General features: G+C 45.1%; 1 protein-coding gene across 1 annotated transcript in view; it reads left to right on the forward strand.

The window, feature by feature from the left end:
* The window catches only part of LOC137627809 (torsin-1A-like), a 40,162-nt gene extending 19,658 nt beyond the window's left edge, over positions 1-20,504 (forward strand). The window contains exon 2 of the mRNA XM_068359174.1: positions 18,669-20,504. Within this exon, the coding sequence (XP_068215275.1) occupies positions 18,669-20,154 (1,486 nt within the window). The 3' untranslated portion in view covers positions 20,155-20,504. The remainder of the gene's footprint in view (positions 1-18,668) is intronic.
* The last annotated feature ends 4,407 nt before the right edge of the window (positions 20,505-24,911 follow it).

Here is a 24,911-nt window from a genome sequence, read left to right on the forward strand (position 1 = left end):
GGAGCCATCGGCCTCACAGACAATCCAACTGCACTGAGGCGCTGGATGGTTGCCGGACCGGAGGTTGCTAGAGTGATTGTGGAATTTGACGACTTCAATCTGCATCCACACGATCAAGAGGAGACACGTCACCACGAAGAGACACCAAGTGTGCAGAACACTTTTGCCAGAGATGTGCGCTCACTCGTGGCCGTCATTGAAGAGCTGGGCAACCCTTTCGAGGAGGACAGTCAGGACTTGCTGGTGCTCGACACAAAGGAGATCGCAGACCCTGCAGTCATAGAAACAGTCCGTAACGCCAAGCAGATTGGCCAAGACCAGTTTGAAGCATTCTCAAAGGAATGCATCGTGGACAGAACCAAGTCCATTGAGGTGGCAATCCACCGGAACAAGCTACCACTGTTTGCGACCAAGAGAGGACCCAATATACCCAAAGGAAAAGAACAGGTCAAATCTCTGAAGAATGATGTTGCGCTCTTCGCACGATTATATATCGGCTGCCAGACCCGTGATGGGAATCTAGAAGAGTTCTTCAGGCATGAAAATCAGCAATGCCCTCCAGCTTTATCTGACGGAGGGAGACTGTACCTAGGGAGCAAGAGTGACTTGCTGGTGTGCCTTGAAGGCCATGCTGAGCCTCAGTTTGAAGCTCCTACTGTCACTGCTGTTGTCCTCGATGGAGCAGTAATCGTACAGATGTTGAAGCCGGGTACTGCCAACACGTTCGAGGAATATGCACAGCAAGTGTTCATCCCATACGTTGTACAACGTTTCCAACATGTATCATGTCTTGACCTTGTGTGGGACAGCTACAGAGCAGATTCCCTGAAGGCATCAACCAGAGAACAGCGTGGAAAGGGAGTACGTCGGCGTGTTGTCGACTCAGCAGTCATACCAGGAAATTGGCAAAGTTTCCTGCGAGTTGATAGCAACAAAGTGGAGCTCTTCAGCTACCTCTCCACCATGCTTGCAGAGTCCTTTCAAGAAGAAGGCAAGGAACTGGTCGTCACTGATGGGGAGCAGGTGATCTGTGTTCCACAGCAAGAGGATGTCAACTCACTCGCACCATGCAACCAAGAAGAGGCAGACACCCGCATGATGCTACATGTAGCACATGCTGCACAACATGGTCACCACCAGATACAGGTTCGAACAGTAGACAGTGACGTCGTGGTCCTAGCAGTGATGGTAGTCCAGAAACTACCAGCTGGAGACGAACTCTGGGTAGCCTTTGGGACAGGCAAGAACTACCGCTACATTGCAGCCCATGAAATAGCTTCCTCCCTTGGTCCAGAGAAGGCATGTGCTCTTCCAATGTTTCATGCCATCACAGGGTGTGATACTGTGTCAGCCTTCGTCGGACATGGGAAGAAATCTGCCTGGGCAACATGGAACACGCTGCCAGAACTCACTGATGCCCTGCTGAGTCTGGCAAATGCACCCACAAGCATCCAAGAGGATACAATGCATGTCATCGAGAGGTTTGTCATACTCCTGTATGACCGCACAAGCAAATGCAAGGACGTCAACAAGGCGAGAAAGCAGCTCTTTGCAAAGACGAACTCTGTTCAGAACATCCCGCCAACCTACGCTGCTCTGGAGCAGCATGTGAAGAGATCTGCCCTTCAGGGTGGTCATGTCTGGGGCCAGGCATTGGTACCAACGCCCGTGCTCCCTCCACCAACAGACTGGGGCTGGCATCGGAGTGATGATGGGCTCTACACACCACTCTGGACCACACTCCCTGAGGCATCCAAGGCCTGCTATGAGCTGGTGTCTTGCGGATGCAAGAAAGGCTGCAAAAACCGCTGCAAGTGCAAGAACGCTTCACTGCAATGCACTGGTCTATGTTTCTGTGAAGGCGAATGCCAGTAGATTGGGACAGAAAACTTGCTAACCAACATTATGATCTGTAGACATTCATAATTCTGGTGACCAGATTTGAAAAGTTCGGAATCATAATTAACATAGTGTGGCAAAATCTACGTTATTGTATTACATGTATGTACTGCAGGATTACACAAGTACTGTGCCTAGAGACTGGGCTTTTGGTCGACTATATAACTACAATCTGACCATACTGTAAACTTCCCGTACTCTGTGTATTATTTTGACTAGCAATTTTGCCAGCAATTTGAAATAAAAAAGCAACTTGAGCAATTAAAGTGTGTTCCTGAAATCAGGTACTGGTTATTAGAGGTATTATGTCATTGAGTATTGAAATCTTCATCAAATGTCCACTTTTTCCACAAAATGGCGGCCAGTTTGGGGGCCATTTTTGAGAAGATTCATCTAAATATCTGTTAAACATTTATTGATGTTAATTCTGATGTAAAAAAAGGGAATTTTGGCCCATCTAGCACCAAACTAACGACACATAATGAAGTCTATGTAATGACGCTAATGTTAAATGGCGGCCATTTTGAACAATGGCCGCCATATCTTCCTAAGGGCTAATCTTGAATGCCTCCATATCCAAAAATGTTTAGAATATATTAATCTACATGTGTGCCAATTTTGGTGCTTTTAGACCAATTTGAACAATTGGTCTGCTATGCCGCTGTACTATTAGAAAAATTAAGGAAGTCTTTGAACCCTATGAAATTAGAAGTCCTCAAACTTTAAAAATGATACACGAGTAATAATGTACAGTATGTACTGGCATTTTTGCAGCTAGAAAACTTGTCTTAGTTTTACTGAAAAAGATACTGATACTAGGTAAGTTGGTAATGCCTATGTTAATAGAATGTGAATGCAATTTTTTTTTTTCAATATTAATCTTACCCGATAATCATGTAGCTGTCAACTCCGTTGCCCGACAGAATTCTACGGAAGGGATACGCCAGCGATCGCTATACAAGAGGGGGGTGTACTCACCAGCGCCACCTGTGGCCAGGTACTGCAGTACTTCTTGTTGACACCACCTCAATTTTTCCTCTGTCGTGCCTCCGGCTAGACCTACATGGATACGCTGTTGATTCTGGAGTTTTTGCTCACGATTTGGTGATGTATTTGCTCTAGAGTTTAGCTTTCGCTATTCAGGAAGTTTTATCATTAGCTTAGCTAGCTTTTGGAATTAATTTGATTAATTATGGTGACGAAGAGAGTATGAACTCTCTTTCACTTTTAAATGGCCGACCCTTCCCTTAGACGGAAGTGTTGGTGTCTAAGAGAGTATAGACTCTCTTTCTTAATTTTGCTTAACAAAAGTTATAGATTTATTTTATATCTCTCCGCCTTTTATAGGCCTCTTCGATTAACTTCCTTTTATTATAAACTTATTAAAATTAATTTTTATATTTGTTTATATTCGACCTTTCCTAATAGTAGGCGGTCTTTTCTTGGTACCGAAGTTAATTAACATTGAGCCCGTCATTTCGGTTTTTCCTGTTAACATATTATGCTATTTTAATGTTTTTGAAAGAATTTCTTTGATAGTCTCGTACTGTTTTCAAAGTTGAACTAACGTTTTGTTTTGTCTCTGCAGTTGTTGACGTTCAGAACGTTCAACTTGCGCTCTATCGTTACGATAGAGAGAGAATTTTCACGGTGTCACGTTGCAGTAAGAGTAAACCGTTTCTAGCGTTTTGTTCATTCTTTCTTAGCTTAATGGTTTTAATTCTAATAAAGGAACTTTTTATTTGGGAAATCTTTCAGTTTTTTTCCTTTAACAATAGTATGTTTTAACGATATATATGATTGGGCTCTTCTCTCAGGTTCTAAGTCAAGAGAGAGAGAGAGAGAGAGATAGAGACGGAGGGAGAGAGAGGAGGATAAACGTTTCGTTCGAGCGAGTAACGTTGTTATCGTTTTTGCTCTTCTCCCTAGTCTCTTTAGGGGAAGAAGGTAAACGTTTCTAGAGTTTTATTCTTGTTCTCAAGCTTTATGCGGTGAGAGATTTTAAACGTAGTTTATTTGATCTAGTGTTTAGTCTCTTTCCAGCCACTGAATTATTTATCTTTCATTAGATTTTTTCTGTTACATTGTAATTCTGTTTTCGCAATTACTAACTTTTAAGGAAGGATAGAATTGCGTGTTTCAGGTACAAACCACTTAAAGTTTCGAGTTCAGTGAAATAAGTGCAAACAGAAAATCAAAAGTGATAAGTGATAAGCGCAAAGTGTTACAGTGTTGCGTTCGAGGGTTCGTCTGTTCGTGCCAGTTGTTCGCCTAGTCTGGGACCTCTTACAAGCTCCCAAGCCCAGGGGAGAAGTAATGTCGAAGGACTTATGGGTTCAGCAGGCCTTGATCGACGAACAGACGTTTTTTCCCTCCGTGGTTTCGGGTGTATCTACACACGTTGCCGACGTGATCACCCCACCCACACAAAGACGAGAGAGCCCATTTATTCCTCGTCTGCGGAAGAGGTTTCTCGCAGAAACCATGGACCATCTTGCAGCTTTTAAGTGCAAGTCGGTCCCTTCCGCGCAAGTCCAACTCCTAGGTGGTGCCATTAGCACTGGGTCAGTTCGGACTTGCTGCAGTACGACAACTGCACACCTCCCAGAGAGGCAAGGTGGTATCGCAACAGGCAGTAGCTCCGTCTGTTGCCGCACCAGCTGTTTTAGACCCTCAGTCTCAACGGACAGTAGCTCCGTTTGTTGTTGTCTTTCTTAAACTCTAGTGGTCTATGCTGCAGACAATGCAGTCTCAGCTTGCGGTGTTGATGCAGGAGTTTCAGGCAGAGAAGGTTAATACACCTCCTCCTGCGAACGCTCCTCCTCCTCTGCGCAGTACAATCTGCCAGACGTATGAGGTTGAGGTTCCTCAAGCTACCTCCATGCGTGAGCTGCCGCGTTGGGAGTTGCCAGATACCAGCGCTGTGCAGCAACCTCCACTTTCCTTGAGGCAGGAGCCTCTTACCACGCAGCAACCTCCTCAACAATGGGGGCAGGAGCCTTATGCCTTACAACCTCCTCTACCCTTGAGGCAGGAGTATCTTGCATTACAACCACCCTCGAGGCAGCAACCTCTTGAGGTACGACAACCTCTACCATCCTTGAGGCAGCCACCTCAACTCTCGCAGCAACCACCTCCACTTTCCTCGAGGCGAGAACCTCAACTCTCGAGGCAAGCACCTCAAGAACCTCAACTCGTGAGTCAAGAGCCTCTCTCTGCGCAGCCACCTCAACCCTTGAGGCAAGCGCAACTCTTGAGGCAGGAACCTCATGCTATGAGTCAGCCACCTCAACGCATGCATCTGCCACTTTCTCCTCAGCTTGAGCCTCTTCCCATTCAACTTGAACCGCAGTCTATGCATGAGCCTCTCTCTGCGCAGCTACCCCCTCAACCCTTGAGGCAGACGCAACTCTTGAGGCAGGAACCTCACAGGAGCCTCCATGAGGCAGGAGCCTCATGCTATGCGGCATCCTCCTCAACCCATGAGGCAGGAGCCTCATGCTATGCGACATCCTATGGGCTCTCGTGGCATGGTTGGTTTCGACCTGGCCTTTCATTAGAAGGGGCTAGTGTTCGATCCCAAGTATGAGGTAGAAATTTATTTCTATTTGAACACGATTTTGTGTTGATATTTATCCATATTGACTCATTAGAGGTAATTTGAATGAATTACTACCAATTGTGTCACGTGGTGGCCCGGGGAAATCTGGTAAAACTCTCTGGTAAAGAGACTGATGTCTCACCAGGTAATCCTCGGACAGCTAGATTAGTGTCAGGTTCAGATTTCTTTTAAGCAGCATGAGCCTCATCCCATGCAGCATGAGCCTCATCCCATGCATAAGCCACACGCCATGCAACATGCTCTGCTTACCTTACAGCATGCTCTACATACAGCATGCTCTGCATACAGCATGCTCTGCATACCTTACCGCATGCTTCTCAGTCACACATCTTTGGTTGTTGCCAACTCACTAGACTGTCAAGCAGTTTCATAACGTTGCCTTCTAGTCTGCTGCTTTTGCACCAGTGAAACCCTCACTGAGAGAACTTAGCTTTTCTCGGATATGGTCCCTGTAGATGAGAAAGTGCTATTCTCCCTCCTTCTGATATTCCCTTGAGGACTCTGTCATTTGGAGAGGAGCCTTTAGCTGCGTAGCCTCCTATGGACTTTTATTTGAGCATAACATGATTCCAGGGAAGGTAATGGTTCCACTTCAGTCGCTAACCCCGTCTGTTACCACACCTGCTCCCATAGACCTTGAGCTGTGTTGCAAGACATGCAGTCCAAGCTTAGTCCTTGTTAGAGGATTTTTTGTTTACGGAGTCAGTGTGTCACTGGGAAGACGTTCAACAACCAGCAGAAGTGACTTGTTGTGACGCAGTGCGGCAACCTCAGCAACCCGATAAGGAGTTGTCTGTACGACCCAGACAGTCTAGACAGCTTCGGGTTGTCACTGTACTTCCTCGCTTCCCCATGGTTGACAGTTCACAGACTGTGCAGCAGTACCATGATCTTGTGTCCGGCTCCGTCAGACGACTGGCTTTTAAGAGCTCCCACAAGTCGTCGCTGTCTGGAGATTCTCAGATGGACTATGGATCTGACCAAGGAACTGGGCCTCCTGGTCAATTTTGAGGAGTCCCAGCTCGTCCCATCCCAGACCATTGTCTACCTGGGTATGGATCTTCAGAGTCGAGCTTTTCGGGCTTTTCCGTCGGCCCCAAGGATCTTCCAAGCCCTAGAATGCATCCAGAGCATGCTGAGAAGGAACCGATGCTCAGTCAGGTAGTGGATGAGTCTAACAGGGACACTTTCATCGCTGGCCCTGTTCATCGTGTTAGGGAGACTCCACCTCCGCCCCCTTCAGTATCATCTAGCTGCTCACTGGATAAAGGACATGACGCTAGAGACGGTCTCAGTTCCTGTTTCCGAAGAGAGGAGGTCTACTCTCGCGTGGTGTAAGAACAGCTTTCTTCTCAAGGAAGTCTACCTTTGGCTGTTCAGAAACCCGACCGCCGTCTCCTCTCGGACGCATCAGACACGGGCTGGGGTGCGACTTTGGACGGACAGGAATGCTCGGGAACATGGAATCAGGAGCAAAGGACACTTCACATCAATTGCAAGGAGTTATTGGCGGTTCATCTGGCCTTGATAAACTTCAAGTCCCTCCAGCTTAACAAGGTGGTGGAGGTGGACTCTGACAACACCACAGCCTTGGCTTACATCTCCAAGCAGGGAGGGACTCATTCGTGGAAGTTGTTCTAGATCGCAAGGGACCTCCTCATCTGGTCAAAAGATCGAAAGCTCACGCTGGTAACGAGGTTCATTCAGGGCGATATGAATGTCATGGCAGATCGCCTCAGCCGGAAGGGTCAGGTCATCCCCACAGAGTGGACCCTTCACAAGAATGTTTGCAGCAGACTTTGGGCCCTGTGGGGTCAGCCAACCATAGATCTGTTCGCTACCTCGATAACCTAGAGACTCCCGTTGTATTGTTCTCCGATTCCAGACCCAGCAGCAGTTCACGTGGATGCTTTTCTGCTGGATTGGTCCCATCTCGACCTGTATGCATTCCCGCCGTTCAAGATTGTCAACAGGGTACTTCAGAAGTTCTCCTCTCGCAAAGGGACACGGCTGACGTTGGTTGGCTCCGCTCTGGCCCGCGAGAGAATGGTTCATAGAGGTACTGCAATGGCTGGTCGACATTCCCAGGACTCTTCCTCTAGGAGTGGACCTTCTACGTCAACCTCACGTAAAGAAGGTACACCCAAACCTCCACGCTCTTCGTCTGACTGCCTTCAGACTTTCGAAAGACTCTCAAGAGCTAGGGGCTTTTCGAAGGAGGCAGCCAGAGCGATTGCCAGAGCAAGGAGAACATCCACTCTCAGAGTCTATCAGTCTCAAGGGGAAGTCTTCCGAAGCTGGTACAAGGCCAATGCAGTTTCCTCAACCAGTACCACTGTAACCCAGATTGCTGACTTCCTGTTACATCTAAGGAACGTAAGATCCCTTTCAGCTCCTACGATCAAGGGTTACAGAAGTATGTTGGCAGCGGTTTTCCGCCACAGAGGCTTGGATCTTTCCACCAACAAAGATCTACAGGACCTCCCTAGGTCTTTTGAGACCTCAAAGGAACGTCGGTTGTCCACTCCAGGCTGGAATCTAGACGTGGTCCTAAGGTTCCTTATGTCATCAAGATTTGAACCTCTCCATCAGCCTCTTTTTAGGACCTCACATTAAAAACTCTTTTCCTCGTGTGCTTGACAACAGCTAAAAGGGTAAGTGAGATCCACGCCTTCAGCAGGAACATAGTTTTCACATCTGAAACGGCTACATGTTCCTTGCAGCTCGGTTTTTGCTAAAACGAGCTTCCTTCACGTCCTTGGCCTAAGTCGTTCGAGATCCCAAGCCTGTCCAACTTGGTGGGGAATGAACTGGAGAGAGTACTTTGCCCAGTTAGAGCTCTTAGGTACTTTCTAAAAGGTCTTAACCTTTACGAGGACAATCAGAAGCCTTATGGTGTGCTATCAAGAAGCCTTCTTTTCCAAGGTCTAAGAACTCAGTTTCTTACTTTTCAGGCTTCTGATTAGGGAAGCACATTCTCATCTGAAGGAAGAAGACCTTGCTTTGCTGAAGGTAAGGACACATGAAGTGAGAGCTGTGGCTACTTCAGTGGCCTTCAAACAGAACCGTTCTCTGCAGAGTGTTATGGATGCAACCTATTGGAGAAGCAAGTCAGTGTTCGCATCATTCTATCTCAAAGATGTCCAGTCTCTTTACGAGTACTGCTACACCCTGGGACCATTCGTAGCAACGAATGCAGTAGTAGGCGGGGGCTCAGCCACTACATTCCCATAATCCCATAACCTTTTAACCTTTCTCTTGAATACTTTTTATGGGTTGTACGGTCGGCTAAGAAACCTTCCACATCCTTGTTGATTTGGCGGGTGGTCAATTCTTTCTTGAGAAGCGCCGAGGTTAAAGGTTGTGATGAGGTCCTTTAGTATGGGTTGCAGCCCTTGATACTTCAGCACCTTAGAGTTGTTCAGCCTCCTAAGAGGAACGCTGCGCTCAGTAAGGAAGACGAACTTATTAAAGGCAGAGTAATGGTTCAAGTCGACTTCCTTACCAGGTACTTATAATTTCATTGTTATTTTGAATAACTGATAATATGAAATACGGGATACTTAGCTTCTTGATATACATGTACACTGGTTTTCACCCACCTCCCTGGGTGTGAATCAGCTACATGATTATCGGGTAAGATTAATATTGAAAAATGTTATTTTCATTAGTAAAATAAATTTTTGAATATACTTACCCGATAATCATGATTTAATTGACCCACCCTTCCTCCCCATAGAGAACCAGTGGACCGAGGAAAAATTGAGGTGGTGTCAACAAGAAGTACTGCAGTACCTGGCCACAGGTGGCGCTGGTGAGTACACCCCCCTCTTGTATAGCGATCGCTGGCGTATCCCTTCCGTAGAATTCTGTCGGGCAACGGAGTTGACAGCTACATGATTATCGGGTAAGTATATTCAAAAATTTATTTTACTAATGAAAATAACATTTTTAGAGCAGTCATCAAGTGGTTTAAAGGAAAAATTCCTTTAGGATATCAGATAGCTTATAAAAGATGACACATACGGGTTTGTTGGTAATAGTACAGGTGTTTTAGAATAACTTAAGCCTATAAGCCTATAAAAGAATGAAGGGAGTCTTTGTAGGGTGACGGCCAGATCCCGTAGAAAACGGGAATTTTCAATATTAAACTTACCCGATAATCATGTAACTGTCAACTCCGTTGCCCGACAGAATTCTATGGAGGGATACGCCAGCTATCACAATACTAGAAGGGGGTGTACTTACCAGCGCCACCTGTGGCCAGGTACTATAGTACTTCTTGTTGACACCTCCTCAATTTTTCCTCTGTCGTGCTTCCGGAAAGACGTTCTGGGATACGCTTATGATCTTCGAGTATTTTCACGGCTTTTGGTGAAGTATTCTCTCAGATTTCGGCTGTCGCTTTACTGGAAAACTTCTATATTAGCTTAGATAGCTATTATTTAGTCCTGATTAACGGTTAACGATCTTTTGCTTGATTTTGAAACCCCACTTGGCTAACTCTTTTGATTCAAGATGTCTGACATTTCACAAGCCCCCACCCATAGACGATGTAGGTCTTGTAATAGGCGTATTCCGAAGGCCTCGGTAGATCCTCACACCGCTTGTTCTGACTGTAGGGAAAGACCCTGTCAGTTAGAAGATCGATGTGAGGAATGCGCCGGACTTTCGGAACTTGATTTTGTCCGTCTTCTTAAGTATTCAACCAAGTTAGAGAGAGAGAGAGTTAGGAGGAGTTCTTCTCACTCTTCACTTTTTTCCTCACCTCATGATCCCCTACCTTTTCCTACCCCTGTAGTGGCTACCCCCGAACCTACTATTTGCCCTCAGCCTGATATGTCTGTTGTTTTGCGTGCCATTCAGGCCTTAGGTGACAAAGTAGAGTCAGTGGTTAGTGATCATAAGTCTCTTATGGCCGAAGTCAAGGAACTTAAGGTCAAGAGTGCAGTGGGTGGAATTAGTGCCAGTGCTGTGACGAGTGCTAGTGTCAGTGCAGTGCCAAGTGCTAGTGTCAGTGTCAGTGTGGTGCGTGAGGATACTTCTGTGCGTGCCAGTCGTCCTCCCAGTCCGGGACCTCTTGCAAGCTCCCAAGCCCAGGGGAGAAGCAATGTCGAAGGGCAAAAGGGTTCGGCAGGCCTTGATCGGCGCACAGAAGTATCCTCGGTGGTTGCGGGCGTGTCTTCCAGAGACCGTCACTCCCACCTGCAGACGATTGAGCCCGTCTTTTACTCGTCTGCTGATCAATTGTCAGGGAAGAAACGCTGGACTCAGGTCTCAAGACCACTCAAACGCAGAGTCCAGACCTCAAGAACTCAACCGGGCTGCAGTCATTGGATCAGCTCTGACTCGCCGCAGTCATCAGTTGAATGCACTCCGCCTAAGAGGAGTAAGGTTCTGCCACAACAGATCTCTGCTGTTAAGGCTTTACCTCAGCAGACCTTAGTGTCTGCCGACCCCAAGTTGACTCTACTGCAGTCCATGCAGTCACAACTTGCGGTCTTGATGCGTGAGTGTCAGGCTGAGAAGGTTACACCTCCTCCTGCGATCGCTCCGCCTGACCGCAGTACTGCCTGCCAGGCGTATGATGTTGAGGCTCCTCAGGATACCTTACCACGTTCTGAGTTTACTGTTTCCAGTGGTGTGCAGCTCCCTCCGCCTTCCTTAAGGCAACCTCAGCAATGGGAACAGGAAGCTTATACCTTACTTCCTCCGCTTCCACTTGCAGTTCCACCAGTGAGGCAACACTCTCTTGAGGTACAACCTCTCCCATCCATGAGTCAGTCTCCTCAGCTCTCGCTGCAGCGAGCTCAACCCTCCTCAAGGCAAGCACAACACCTTAGCCTTGCGCCTCAGGAACCTCAACTCGCGAGACAATTACTGTGTTCTGCGCAGCCACTACCTCATCGCTCACAGCTCACACCTCAGGAACCTCAACTCGTTCCTTGCTACTGCGCATCCGCCAACCACTCAGCAAGCGCAACCCTTGAGTTCAGACACTCATGCTAGGAGTCAGCCTCCTCCACCCATGCGCCTACCTTCTGCTACTTCTTTTGATCAGCCTTTGCAGTCTGAGCCTCAGGTGTTCCCTCAACAGAGTCTTGAAGAGGAAACCACTAATATTGTTGTTCCAGCTCGTGCTGACTCTGCTGTTCAGCATACCTTACCGATCTCTTCGCTACACTCTGGTGATGAGGCGTCTGATGATGAGGCGGCACACCTGGATCCCTCATCAGACGTGGATGAATCCAAGTCTTCTCCACCTTCTATTGACTTTCGTAAGGTCTTGGCTCTGTTTAGGGAGGTATACCCAGACCACTTTGTCTCTGCTATCCCCCGCTCTCCGCCATCTGAGTTTTCGCTGGGCATGCAGCCAGCTAAGTCTACTTATACTAAGCTAGTCTTAGCAAGGTCCTCTAAGAGAGCGTTAAGGATCTTAGGGGAGTGGTTGCAGACTAAGCAACACCTTGGAAAGACTTCGTTCATGTTTCCTCCGACTAAGCTCACTTCTAAAGCGGGCGTTTGGTATGCCACAGGAGAGGAACCAGGCTTGGGAGTACCTGCCTCTGCCCAGGCTGACTTCTCAAGTCTGGTAGACTCGCCTCGTAGAACAGCAATGAGGCGCTCTAAGGTTTGCTGGACCTTCTCAGACCTTGATCACTTCCTGAAGGGTGTTTTTAGAGCATTTGAGATGTTCAACTTCCTAGACTGGTGCCTGGGGGCCCTCAGCAAGAAGACCTCCCCTGCGGACAAGGATTCTGCCATGCTATTAATGTCCTGCATGGATAAGGCCATTAGAGATGGATCTGGCGAGCTTGCTTCGATGTTTGTGTCAGGGGTTCTTAAGAAAAGGGAACAACTATGTACCTTCCTTTCCTCCAGCATCACACCTTGTCAAAGGTCTCAACTCGTTTTCGCTCCGCTCTCGAAGTTCCTCTTCCCCGAAGAGCTTGTTAAGGACTTGTCTGCTGCCCTGATACAAAAGGACACACATGATCTTGTGGCCTCATCGGCTCGTAAGACTAAGGTTGCTACCTCAGTCCCCAGGACTTATCGCACCCCAGTGGCTGATACTCCTGCTACGAGGTTCATACCGCCCTTTCGTGGTAGAGCCCCCAGCCGAGGAAGCTCCCGTCTAGACTCTTCCAGGAGCAAGTCTAGGAAAAGTTCCAAGGCTTCTAAAGGAAAAAACTGACTCTCCGCATCTCCAGACAGCAGTAGGAGCCAGACTCAAGATCTTCTGGCAAGCCTGGGAAAAGAGAGGTGCAGACGCCCAGTCTGTCAGTTGGCTGAGGGAGGGTTACAGGATTCCATTCTGCCGCAAACCCCCTCTGACCACATCTCCCATCAACCTCTCTCCCAACTACAAAGAAGAGGACAAGAGGCTAGCGTTGCACCAGGAGGTGTCGCTCCTTGTACAGAAGAAGGCAGTGGTTATAGTCCGGGACCATCAATCCCCGGGCTTCTACAACCGTCTCTTTCTGGTGGCCAAGAAGACAGGAGGTTGGAGACCGGTGCTGGACGTCAGCGCGCTCAATGCGTATGTCACCAAGCAGACGTTCACGATGGAGACGACGAAGTCGGTCCTAGCAGCGGTCAGGCAGGAGGACTGGATGGTCTCGTTGGACCTGAAAGATGCCTACTTTCACGTTCCTATTCATCCAGACTCCCAACCTTTCCTGAGATTCGTTTTTGGAAAGGTTGTCTACCAATTCCAAGCCCTGTGTTTTGGCCTAAGCACAGCTCCTATGGTGTTTACGCATCTGATGAGGAATATAGCAAAATTCCTCCACTTATCGGACATCAGAGCCTCCCTTAACTTAGACGACTGGCTGTTGAGAGCCTCCACGAGTCGTCGCTGTCTGGAGAGTCTCAACTGGACTTTGGACTTAATCAGAGAACTGGGTCTGTTAGTCAACATAGAAAAGTCTCAGCTCATTCCCTCCCAATCCATTGTGTACCTGGGAATGGAGATTCGGAGTCAGGATTTTCGGGCTTTTCCATCGGCCCCAAGGATAAGCCAAGCCCTAGATTGCATCATGAGCATGCTGAAGAGGAGCAGTTGCTCGGTGAGACAGTGGATGAGTCTCACAGGGACCCTTTCATCGCTGGCCCTGTTCGTCGAGCTAGGGAGACTCCACCTCCGCCCTCTTCAATTCCATCTTGCAGCTCATTGGGACAAGGGTTTGACTCTCGAAGCAGTCTCTATCCCAGTCACCAAAGAGATGAAGACCACTCTCTTGTGGTGGAAGACCAATCTCCTTCTCAGGGAGGGCCTATCGTTGGCTATTCAGACCCCCAATCTTCATCTCTTCTCAGATGCATCGGACTCGGGCTGGGGTGCGACCTTGAACGGACAGGAATGCTCGGGAACGTGGAACGAGGAACAGGGAACGCTCCACATCAACTGCAAGGAGCTACTAGCAGTTCATTTAGCCCTGCTGAACTTCAAGTCCCTCCTGCTAGGCAAGGTGGTGGAGGTGAACTCAGACAACACCACAGCCTTGGCTTACATCTCCAAGCAAGGAGGGACCCATTCGAGGAGCCTATACGAGATCGCAAGGGACCTCCTCATTTGGTCAAGAAGTCAAAACCTCACTTTAGTCACGAGGTTCATTCAGGGCAACATGAACGTCTCAGCAGATCGCCTAAGCAGAAGGAATCAGGTCATTCCCACGGAATGGACCCTCCACAAGAGTGTGTGCAACAGACTTTGGACCTTGTGGGGTCAACCTACCATAGATCTGTTTGCCACCTCCATGACCAAGAGACTTCCGCTGTACTGTTCCCCAGTTCCAGACCCTGCAGCAGTTCATGTGGATGCTTTTCTGCTGAACTGGTCCCATCTCGACCTTTACGCATTTCCACCGTTCAAGATAATAAACAAAGTCCTTCAGAAGTTCCTCTCGCACGAAGGGACACGGCTGACGCTGGTTGCTCCCCTTTGGCCTGCAAGAGAATGGTTCACAGAGGTACTTCAATGGCTAGTTGACGTCCCCAGGACTCTACCTCTAAGAGTGGACCTTCTACGTCAACCTCACGTAGACAGGTTGCACCCAAACCTCCACGCTCTTCGGCTGACTGCCTTCAGACTGTCGAAAGATTCGCTAGAGCTAGAGGCTTTTCGAAGGAGGCAGCCAGCGCGATTGCCAGAGCAAGAAGGGTTTCCACTCGTAGAGTCTACCAATCTAAGTGGGAAGTCTTCCGGAGCTGGTGTAGAGCCAATGCAGTATCCTCTACCAATACCTCTGTGACCCAAATAGCTGACTTCCTATTACATCTTAGGAATGAGAGATCCCTTTCAGCCCCTACGATTAAAGGGTACAGGAGTATGTTGGCTTCAGTTCTCCGCCACAGAGGTTTGGACCTTTCTTCCAACAAGGACCTTCAAGACATCCTTAAGTCTTTTGAGACTTCTAAAGAGCGTCGTCTATCCACTCCAGGCTGGAACCTAGACGTAGTCTTAAGGTTCCTTATGTCACCTAGGTTCGAACCTCTCCAGTCAGCTTCCTTCAAGGACCTTACCCTCAAGACTCTTTTTCTCGTCTGCCTTGCAACAGCTAAGAGAGTCAGTGAGGTTCATGCCTTCAGCAAGAACATTGGTTTCACGACCGAATCTGCAACATGTTCTTTTCAGCTCGGATTCTTAGCTAAGAACGAACTTCCTTCACGTCCTTGGCCTAGATCGTTTGAAATACCTAGCCTCTCCAACATGGTAGGTAACGAACTAGAGAGAGTTCTTTGCCCTGTCAGAGCTCTCAAGTATTATCTTAATAGATCTAAACCTATTCGAGGACAGTCAGAAGCCTTATGGTGTGCCATCAAGAAACCTTCGAGGCCCATGTCCAAGAACGGGGTTTCGTATTATATAAGGCTTCTGATTAGAGAAGCCCATTCTCACTTAAAGGAGGAAGACCTTGCGTTGCTGAAGGTAAGGACCCATGAAGTAAGAGCCGTAGCTACTTCGATGGCCTTTAATAAAAACCGTTCTCTGCAGAGCATAATGGATGCAACCTATTGGAGGAGCAAGTCAGTGTTTGCATCATTTTATCTTAAAGATGTCCAGTCTCTTTACGAGAACTGCTACACCCTGGGACCATTCGTAGCAGCGAGTGCAGTAGTAGGTGAGGGCTCAGCCACTACATTCCCTTAATCCCATAACCTTTTTTTTTTAACCTTTCTCTTGAATGCTTTTATTGTTGTTTTTATGGTTGTTACGGTAGGCTAAGAAGCCTTCCGCATCCTTTTGATTTGGCGGGTGGTCAATTCATTCTTGAGAAGCGCCTGGGTTAGAGGTTGTGTAGAGGTCCTTTAGTAGGGGTTGCAGCCCTATATACTTTAGCACCTTTGAGTTGATTCAGCCTCCAAGAGGAACGCTGCGCTCAGTAAGGAAGACGAACTTAAAAAAGAGGCAGAGTAACGGTTCAATTCGACTTCCTTACCAGGTACTTATTATTTCATTGTTATTTGAGATAACTGTTATATGAAATATGGGATACTTAGCTATCCTTTAATCTTGTACACTGGTTTTCACCCACCCCCCTGGGTGTGAATCAGCTACATGATTATCGGGTAAGTTTAATATTGAAAAATGTTATTTTTATTAGTAAAATAAATTTTTGAATATACTTACCCGATAATCATGATTTAATTGACCCTCCCTTCCTCCCCATAGAGAACCAGTGGACCGAGGAAAAATTGAGGAGGTGTCAACAAGAAGTACTATAGTACCTGGCCACAGGTGGCGCTGGTAAGTACACCCCCTTCTAGTATTGTGATAGCTGGCGTATCCCTCCATAGAATTCTGTCGGGCAACGGAGTTGACAGCTACATGATTATCGGGTAAGTATATTCAAAAATTTATTTTACTAATAAAAATAACATTATTCTGAACTGTGGCCGTCGTTCTAAAAACGATTTTGACGGGAGAAGCTAACTTAAAATACCCACCTAACCTATGCTATAAGCCATATCCTTACCCAGAGGGGTTCCCCCCCCCCCCCCCCGACCCCCCTCTCCCCCCTACACAACAGTTTCCTTACCTACGATTACGACGGGATAAGCTAACTTAAAAAAACCCACCTAACCTATGCTAAAAGCCATGTCCTTACCCAGGGGGGCTGCCCCCCCCCCCCCCTTACACAACATATTTAAGATCCGTAGACCATTTCCAAACTTTTTTATTCTATACAAGATAACAGTCGGAGCGATAATATGCAAATTAGGACGCTTGGCCGTAGCGCTACAAACTACCCGAATGAAGGCTTGGCTAATCACACAGGGATAAAAAAATTTGGGAATTACTCATTTCCCTTCCTCTGAGTGTAGATAGCATAAACAGTAATCATACAAAAATTTTCCAGTTGTGTTTAGTATGTAGCCTAGTGTCTAAGGTAAGGTAAAAGTGTCTGGTTTCAGTTCTAGTTTCATCAGAATGGATGTTCACTAGAACATCAGCCTGGCAAGCCCACCTCCCCACTATAGTGCCCAACCACAGCAGTGGCCTCCCCCGTAAACAGCTTAAACTCACGGTCCCTGGCGGGGATCAATCTGCTGCTATGTAGAATGCTAGGCAAATACGTTACCACAGTGCTGGCAACCTTTGTGATAATAAAATTCTCTAGTAACCTAAATCTTGGTAGTAGGAAGATAGTGAACATTTGATTAGAGACGGAGTACATATTTTATTTTTCTATGCAAATAACCTCCCCCGGATTCTTCCAACCATCCCTGTCTCTTGCCCTCACAGGCAAATCAACCTAGGTTTACTGTTCTACTTCTGATATTACTGTACTGTATATCACGATTTTGGAGAAGTGTAAAATTTCTCATAACCTGGCAACCTTTTCTTGGTACTCACTTACTTTATTTTTCAGACCTTATACTTCTAAGGGTTATTGTATGTTGTCAAATAGTTGCGTAACCAGACAGTGAACTTTTCATCAAAAGTATTTCTGTTTTCCCTTATTTCACTACTTATTTATGATTTTAATTATGCTTTTTTGAGGATGTGTTGTCTATGTACATTTGTTAGATATTTGTAACTGAAGTTGTGCACAGCAAAATTTTTTGGCTGACAGGAAACTTGTATATCATGAAATCTTAGAGTCTCATCAATTACATATATGGTACTGTAGTTTCTTTTAAATGGTTCATGGTAATTTTTATGAATTTTGGGAGTGAAGTATGAGAAAAACATGAAACTACTGTAACCTCTTTTACAGATAGATATTTTTTAATGTATAACTTTTAGCATTTGTTTATAGAAATTAAACTGGATTTTTTAGGCCTGAATTCATTGTTATTGTTTAAGTAGGATCCCTGAAAGATGAATTGCATATTAGGCACTTCAGGTTTTGTTTTATTTGTTATATACTTGTTTAAAATTAGTTACAGGTAGTAAGGTAAAGGTTTTCTTTGCTTATAGTCTTCTCCTCATTATACTTCCTATAGTGTAATTACAAATCATGAATTGAAAAATATCTGATAAGCAAAATTTACATGGAGGTATAAATTTGCACCAATTAAAGCTATATACAGTAGTACATTGTCAAAACCTATTGGCAAGCAGTAACTCCCTGTATTAGAAACGAAGGACCTTTTTTTTTATAATCTTTCTATATTTTATGTATCAATATAGGTACTTAGAATGTAAAAGGAAATACAGTGCTAATATTGCAAAAATTTTAGAATAATATGCCATACAGTATATTAGATCAAAGTGATTGCTCCTAGTATATTACTTTCAGAAGCATTAAATTTTTTTTTTTTTTTTTTTTGGTGCTGTAGACTTGCTTATACATATTCTGTTCTGTATTTACTAAATACAGTAAAAATATCTCCCAGATATTTGCAATTCAAAGTTCTATTTTGTACCCTTCCTTAGAATGTAATGTTTTTTTGTCTGTACTGTACTGTTCTGTACTTGGTTATTCATAGAAGGTGAATAATACTGTAGAGTGAAAAGGAAAAAAGAAAAGAAACTACAACAGCAATGTGTTACATTTTAAATGCTGTGCAGTACAGTATAAAGAAAAATAATTTTATGATTTATTTCCATTGCATGATGTGGTATGTTGGTATGTGGAATCCCAAATTTGCAAAGGAAAAGATGATTGTTTGACTGTTGTCTCTTTATTGCTTACAGGTTTGAAATGGAGTCGCACAAAGCTCTGGTGCCCACACTTCCTACAAGACAAAGGCCTTTGCATAGGGCAAATTCGTTGCAACCGGAATTTCTTCCTCAAAGATCTTCTGTCTATCCAGCCCTACAAAAATCCAGAAACCCGGGACGAAGCCTAACAGAAATCTATACAGCTAAAACAAAAAGCAGAGCCAGTTCTAGTGATCCTGCTTTTTCTCTTAGACGAAGAACTTTGACCACGGCGACTCCTTCATTGTATTCGTCAGCTTCCACGGATAACAGAGATAGGTTTCTCAATAGAAGTTTTTCTGAAATGTCTTGGTCTTCCGTCCTTGATGATAGTAATTCTGTTAGTAGTTATGGCAGTAGGCAAGATGCCAAACAAAAGGAAGATGCTTATTCAGTGATTGATAGTGAGTCATTGGTGTCAAATAAGACTACTGAAAGTTTACTTTTATCATCAGATACAGAGGAGGAATGTGATATTGAAGTTGAAAAAGCAAATAATGAGCCATCATGCTTATGGTTAATCCTCAAGAATTGTTTCAAAATGTTTTTCTGGATAACTGCGTTCATTTTTATATTGATAATAATTGTTTTAGTATTCTCTATGTATGTTACATATGTTAAAACTCAGTGCGATATGCAAAGAAAAGTGAAGTTGCCTCTAAAAGACCTTAATAAACAGTTAAGTGAGTCTGTAATTGGACAAGAAATTGCTACCAGTGTAATCGTCAACTCGTTGAAAAACTTTGAAAATTATCAAAAGAATTCCCCTCTAGTCATGTGGATGGTTGGTTGGACTGGAAGTGGGAAAACATATACTACAAATATCCTCAAGAATGTTTTTTCTTCTACTTCACAGGTTCTCACTGTTATACCCTCACTTTATCCACAGAACGATATCACTTTACTGAAGCAGAAAGTGAAAGAACTTTATGATGAGCTTCACCCTTGTTCTTTCAACGTCATAGTGATAGATGGTTGGGACGAAAACGACCAGCCCTTTGAAATCTTGGAGCAACTCCTTGTTCATTTTAGAATCGGCCTCCATCAACAAAGGGAATTGGGAAGGACGCTAATTGTTTTAAGTGGAACTAAGGGAAGCAAAAGCATCAACCAGGAATATCTCAGGTTACATCATATGGGAAAAAAGAGAGAAACATTCCGGGTTGAAGACTTTAAGATTGTGACAGAAGGGGAAACTGAGGGTAAGAAAATGCTTGGAATTATGAAATCCTATATTTTTGTACCCTTTTTGCCAATGGAGATTATGCAGGTTCAGGAATGCATTACAGAGGAGCTGTCCAAGATGAATAAAACAGGTTTCTTGCCCAAAGATTATAGTCACGAGAAGATCACAGAGCTTGTGATCGGCCAGTTGGATTTCATCCCGGCATCTTATCCTCTTCTGGCGGTCACAGGGTGCAAGAGAGTCCAGGCACTACTCAGGCTTTCACTCTCCAAGGATGCCAGTGCGGTTCTTTGATGTTTGATTTGTATAAAATACAATACATTATAGATTCCTTGATATTCTTTACATTAGAAGTTGTAATCAAATCAACTTTCTGCTTAAAAGTAATGTTAATGATTTTTCAGTTTGAGAAAAGTGAGTGCTATATATATAGTCCTGTTATTCAAGTGTGTGGTTTTTTATGTTGGAAGTCTGCTCTTAGGAATTTTCTATTTTAAACAATAAATCTATAATTTATGTACAATTAAAAAGAAATTTATGATTTTAATAAACTGTGATTTTAATAATGTAAGATAATTACAATCCAGTATTTTTATATTTGAAAATATATCCTTTTATAGTATCCATAATTTGTTATTTTTTTCCTTTTGTACTGTATGTTATGGAGTTTCAGTTTTTTATACAATGTTTTTTCAGAAATACAGTACAGTAGTATTTTTAAATATTTAACTTAGCCGGTGAATATATAATAGCTGCAACTCTGCGGCTCGACAGAAAACACACTCAAAAAACTCGCGAGCGATCGCTATGAAGGTTGCGGGTGTGCCCACCAGCGCCAACTGTCGGCCAGATACCACTCTTGCATGTAAACAAAACCTTCAATTCTTCTCTGTCGATGTTGACGACAAGACGTATCAATACTCGCTGTAGAACCTGGAGTTTTCTCAACATATTTGGTGAAGTACTTCATTTTGGTTTGAGCTTTCGCAGTGCAGGTGTTTTATCTTCATCTTAAATCTTGAACTCGTTTTTGGATAGATTTAATTTTTGATGACAAAGAGAGTATGGACTTTCTTTGACTTTTAAATGGCCGACCCTTCCCTTAGACGGAAGTGTGTTTTAGGCTTTTAGCAATTATCTTATCACGTTATAAATTAATTATAGATTTTCCTCTATATATTTTATATCTCAACCGCCTTTATTAGGCCTCTTCGATTAGCTTTCCATTTATAATAAACATCAAAATAAATTTTAATGATTTGTTTATATGCGACCTTTCCTGAGAGTAGGCGGTCCTAACTTGGAAACCGAAGTTAAACAACGTTGAGCCCTTTGCAATCGTAAATAATTTTTACAGAGCTAATGATTTAAAACTTATTAAATGAAATATTTTTAGTAAATATTTTATGATAGTTTTTTCTTTGAATAGTCTTCGTACTGTTTCAAAGATGAACTAACGTTTAGTTTATTTATGCTACGCAGTTTGCGCTCTATCGTTACGATAGAGAGAGAGAGTATCAGGGTTTCACTTTGCAGAAAGAGTAAATCGATTCTGACGTTTTGTTCTTTTTTCTTTCAAAGCTTAAATGTTTTAAAGACTATTTTAAAGGAACTTTTAATTGAAAAACCTTTCAGTTTTTTCCTTTGGTCAAATAACCTGTTTATTGACGAAAGGTAAGTGGGCTCTTCTCTTCGGTGCGAAATCAAGAGAGAGAGAGAGAGAGAGATAGAGACGGAGAGAGAGAGAGGAGAGAGAACGTTCCAATCTTTATCTCGTCCCAAGCGAGTAACGTTGTTCTCGAGTTACTCTCGTCACTATTCTCTGTACGGGGAGAAAGGATAAAACGTTTTTAGTTTTTATTCTCGTCCCAAGGCACTTACGGTGAGAGATTGAAAATGTAGTTTTGAATGAACTAGTGTTTAGTCTCTTCCCCAGCCACTGATTTTTTTTTTTATCTTAAAATATGTTTACTGTTTTTTGCTGGTATTAATGTTCTTACATTATACGACTGATTTCGCAATTATAACCTTTTGATAGAGGGTAGAATTGCGTGCTTCAGGTAGAAATCAGTTTTATTCATACCTAATGTGAATTGTTAAAAAATTCGATTTCAGTGAATTAAGTGCAAAACAGAAAATCGTAGTGATAAAGTGATATTGCGCAAAGTGTTATCAGTGTTGCGACCGAGGGTTCGTCTGTTCGTGCCTGTCGTTCGCCTAGTCCGGGACCTCTTGCAAGCTCCCAAGCCCAGGGGAGAAGTAATGTCGTACGACTTATGGGTTCGAGAGGCCTTGATCAGCGAACAGACGTTCCCTCTATGGTATCAGGTGTATCTTACCAAGATCACCCCTACCATAAGGCGAGAGAGACGATTTTCTCCTCGTCATCCGAAGGCTTTTCGCATAAGAAACCGTGGAACAAGGTTTCGAGGCCCTTTAAGCGAAAGTCAGTCCTTTCAGGACAGGTCCAGCGTCCTGGTTTTAACCATTAGGACAGCTCTGACCCTATGCAGTCATCGGAAGACTGCTCGCCGCCTAAACAAAAGCGTAACACAGACTCCGAGAGTCTTTTTGTAGGCAAGGTTTTGCAGTCACAGACGTTACCCTCGTCTCTTACCGCAACCATTCCCGTTGATCCTGAATGGGTTGTACGGCAAGACATGCAGAATAAGCTTGCCTCCCTTATGGAAGACTATTCTGCCGATAAGTCCGTTGAGCCTAGCCGTTTATCTCATCGAGATCCTGGCCTTCAGCCACCCTAACGTTCCTTTGTGCGTCCTGTTGACGTTGGCGTAGCCAAGTCACGTCAGTCAGGTTGTTTAGAACCACACTCGATGCGGTCTCGTGTGGATTTTCAGCCACATTTGGACGTTAGGCCACTTGCTGATGCTCCTGTTGACGTTCAGGACGTTCGCCAACAATCGGAGTTGACTTGTTTTGACGCTGAGCGTCAACCTCCGCATTCTAGAGTTGTTTTGACTGCTCAGACTAGGCGGTCAAAGCAGTCTCGAGTGGACGCTGTGCGTCCTCACGCACCTGTTGTTGTTGACAGTTCACAGACTGTCAAGCAGTTACATGACGTTGCGTCCTGGTCCGCTACTAATGCACCAGTGTGTGTGCTCAGACTAGGCGGTCAAAGCAGTCTCGAGTGGACGCTGTGCGTCCTCACGCACCTGTTGTTGTTGACAGTTCACAGACTGTCAAGCAGTTACATGACGTTGCGTCCTGGTCCGCTACTAATGCACCAGTGTGTGTGGACTCTGCTTGTTAAGCATTGCCACCACGATAGGTCTCTCCCTTGCTTGAGACTCGGCTATTGTCGGACAAGGTTCCTTCAGATGAGGAAGTTGCTGTTCCCCCTTCTACTGATATTCCCTTGAGGACTCTGTCAGACGGAGAGGAGCCTAAAGCTGCTTAGCCCCCTATGGACTTTAAATAAATCATGCTGATTTTTTAAGGATCTTTGTCCGGATCTTTTTGTAACTGCTGCTCCTCGTTTGCCTAAACGTCAGAGCTTACACTAGGCCTAGCTACTTCAAAGCCGTTGTTTTATAAGCTAGTGCTATCTCGCTCTTCTAAGAGAGCTTTACGTTTGCTAGGCGACTGGTTTATCACCAGGAGGAGTTTGGGGGAGACAGCCTTTGCTTTCCCTACTTTTAAGCTGGCTTATAGAGCGAGAGTCTGATATGACATGAGAGAAGTTCTCGGCTTGGGAGTTCCTGCCTCTGCCCAGATAGACTTCTCAAACCTCATAGGCTCTCCCCAGCGCTCAATGTGTTCATTGTCAAGACAAACTTCACGATGAAGTCTAACAGGCTGTCTTGACAGCATTTATGGAAGGCGACTGGATGGTCTCTCTCGACCTTCAGGAGGCATACTTCCACATTCCTATACACCCGGATTCCCAACCGTTTCTGAGGTTTGTTTACAGGAATGTGGGGTACCAGTTTCGAGCCCTGTGCTTTGGCCTTAGTCCTGCGCCTCTCGTGTTTACGAGGCTCATGAGGAATGTGGCAAAATCCCTCCATCTATCGGGGATCCGAGCCTCCCTGTACTTGGACGACTGGCTTCTCAGAGCATCGTCCAGTCTTCGCTGTCTGCAGGATCTACATTGGACGCTGAGTCTGGCCAGGGAGTTGGGACTTTTGGTCAACCTAAAAGTCCCAACTGATCCCATCCCAGATTATTCTATATTTGGGGATGGAGATTCGCAGTCAAGCTCTGCTCGAAGTCCAACTAATGCTGAAAAGAAAACGTTTATTCAGTCAGGAGTTGGAACAGTCTCGTATAGGGACTCTCTCATCCCTGGAGCAGTTTGTCTCACTAGGGAGACTACCCCTTCTGCCTCTCCGGTTCCATCTAGCCTCTCACTGGAACTAGGACAAGACAGAGACGGTATCATTCCCAGTCTCCGAACCAGTAAAGGCATGCCTGAAATGGTGGGACAGCAATATCAGTCTGAGAGAGGGACTATCCCTAGCAGTCAAGAACCCAAACCACGTGTTGTCCTCAGACGCGTCGGATTTGGGTGGGGGGGCGACCCTGGACGGTCGGGAATTCTCGGGTCTGTGGACCTCAAGTCAGAAGAGCTTGCACATCAACGGCAAGGAGCTATTAGCAGTCCACTTGGCCTTGATGATATTAGAAAGCTTCTTCGAAACTTAGTGGTAGAGGCAACTCAGACAACACCACAACTTTGGCGTACATCTCCAAGCAAGGAGGCACACACTCCTTCACGCTGCTCGAGATCGCAAGGGACCTTCTCTTATGGTCAAGAATTCGAGGCATCTCCCTATTGACGAGATTCGTCTAGGGGGACTTGAACGTCTTGGCAGACTGTCTCAGTCGGAGGGGTCAGGTGATACCCACGTAATGGACCCTCCACAAGGACGTGGGCAAGAGTCTTTGGGCTACTTGGGGTCAACCCACCATAGACCTCTTTGCCTCCTCGTTGACCAAAAGGTTACCAATCTATTGCTCTCCAGTCCTAGATACAGAAGCAATCTACATAGACGCGTTTCTACTGGATTGGTCTTTTCTGGACTTATATG

Source organism: Palaemon carinicauda, chromosome 35 (genome assembly GCF_036898095.1).
Source record: "Palaemon carinicauda isolate YSFRI2023 chromosome 35, ASM3689809v2, whole genome shotgun sequence".
In the NCBI taxonomy this organism is placed as follows: Eukaryota; Metazoa; Arthropoda; class Malacostraca; order Decapoda; family Palaemonidae; genus Palaemon; species Palaemon carinicauda.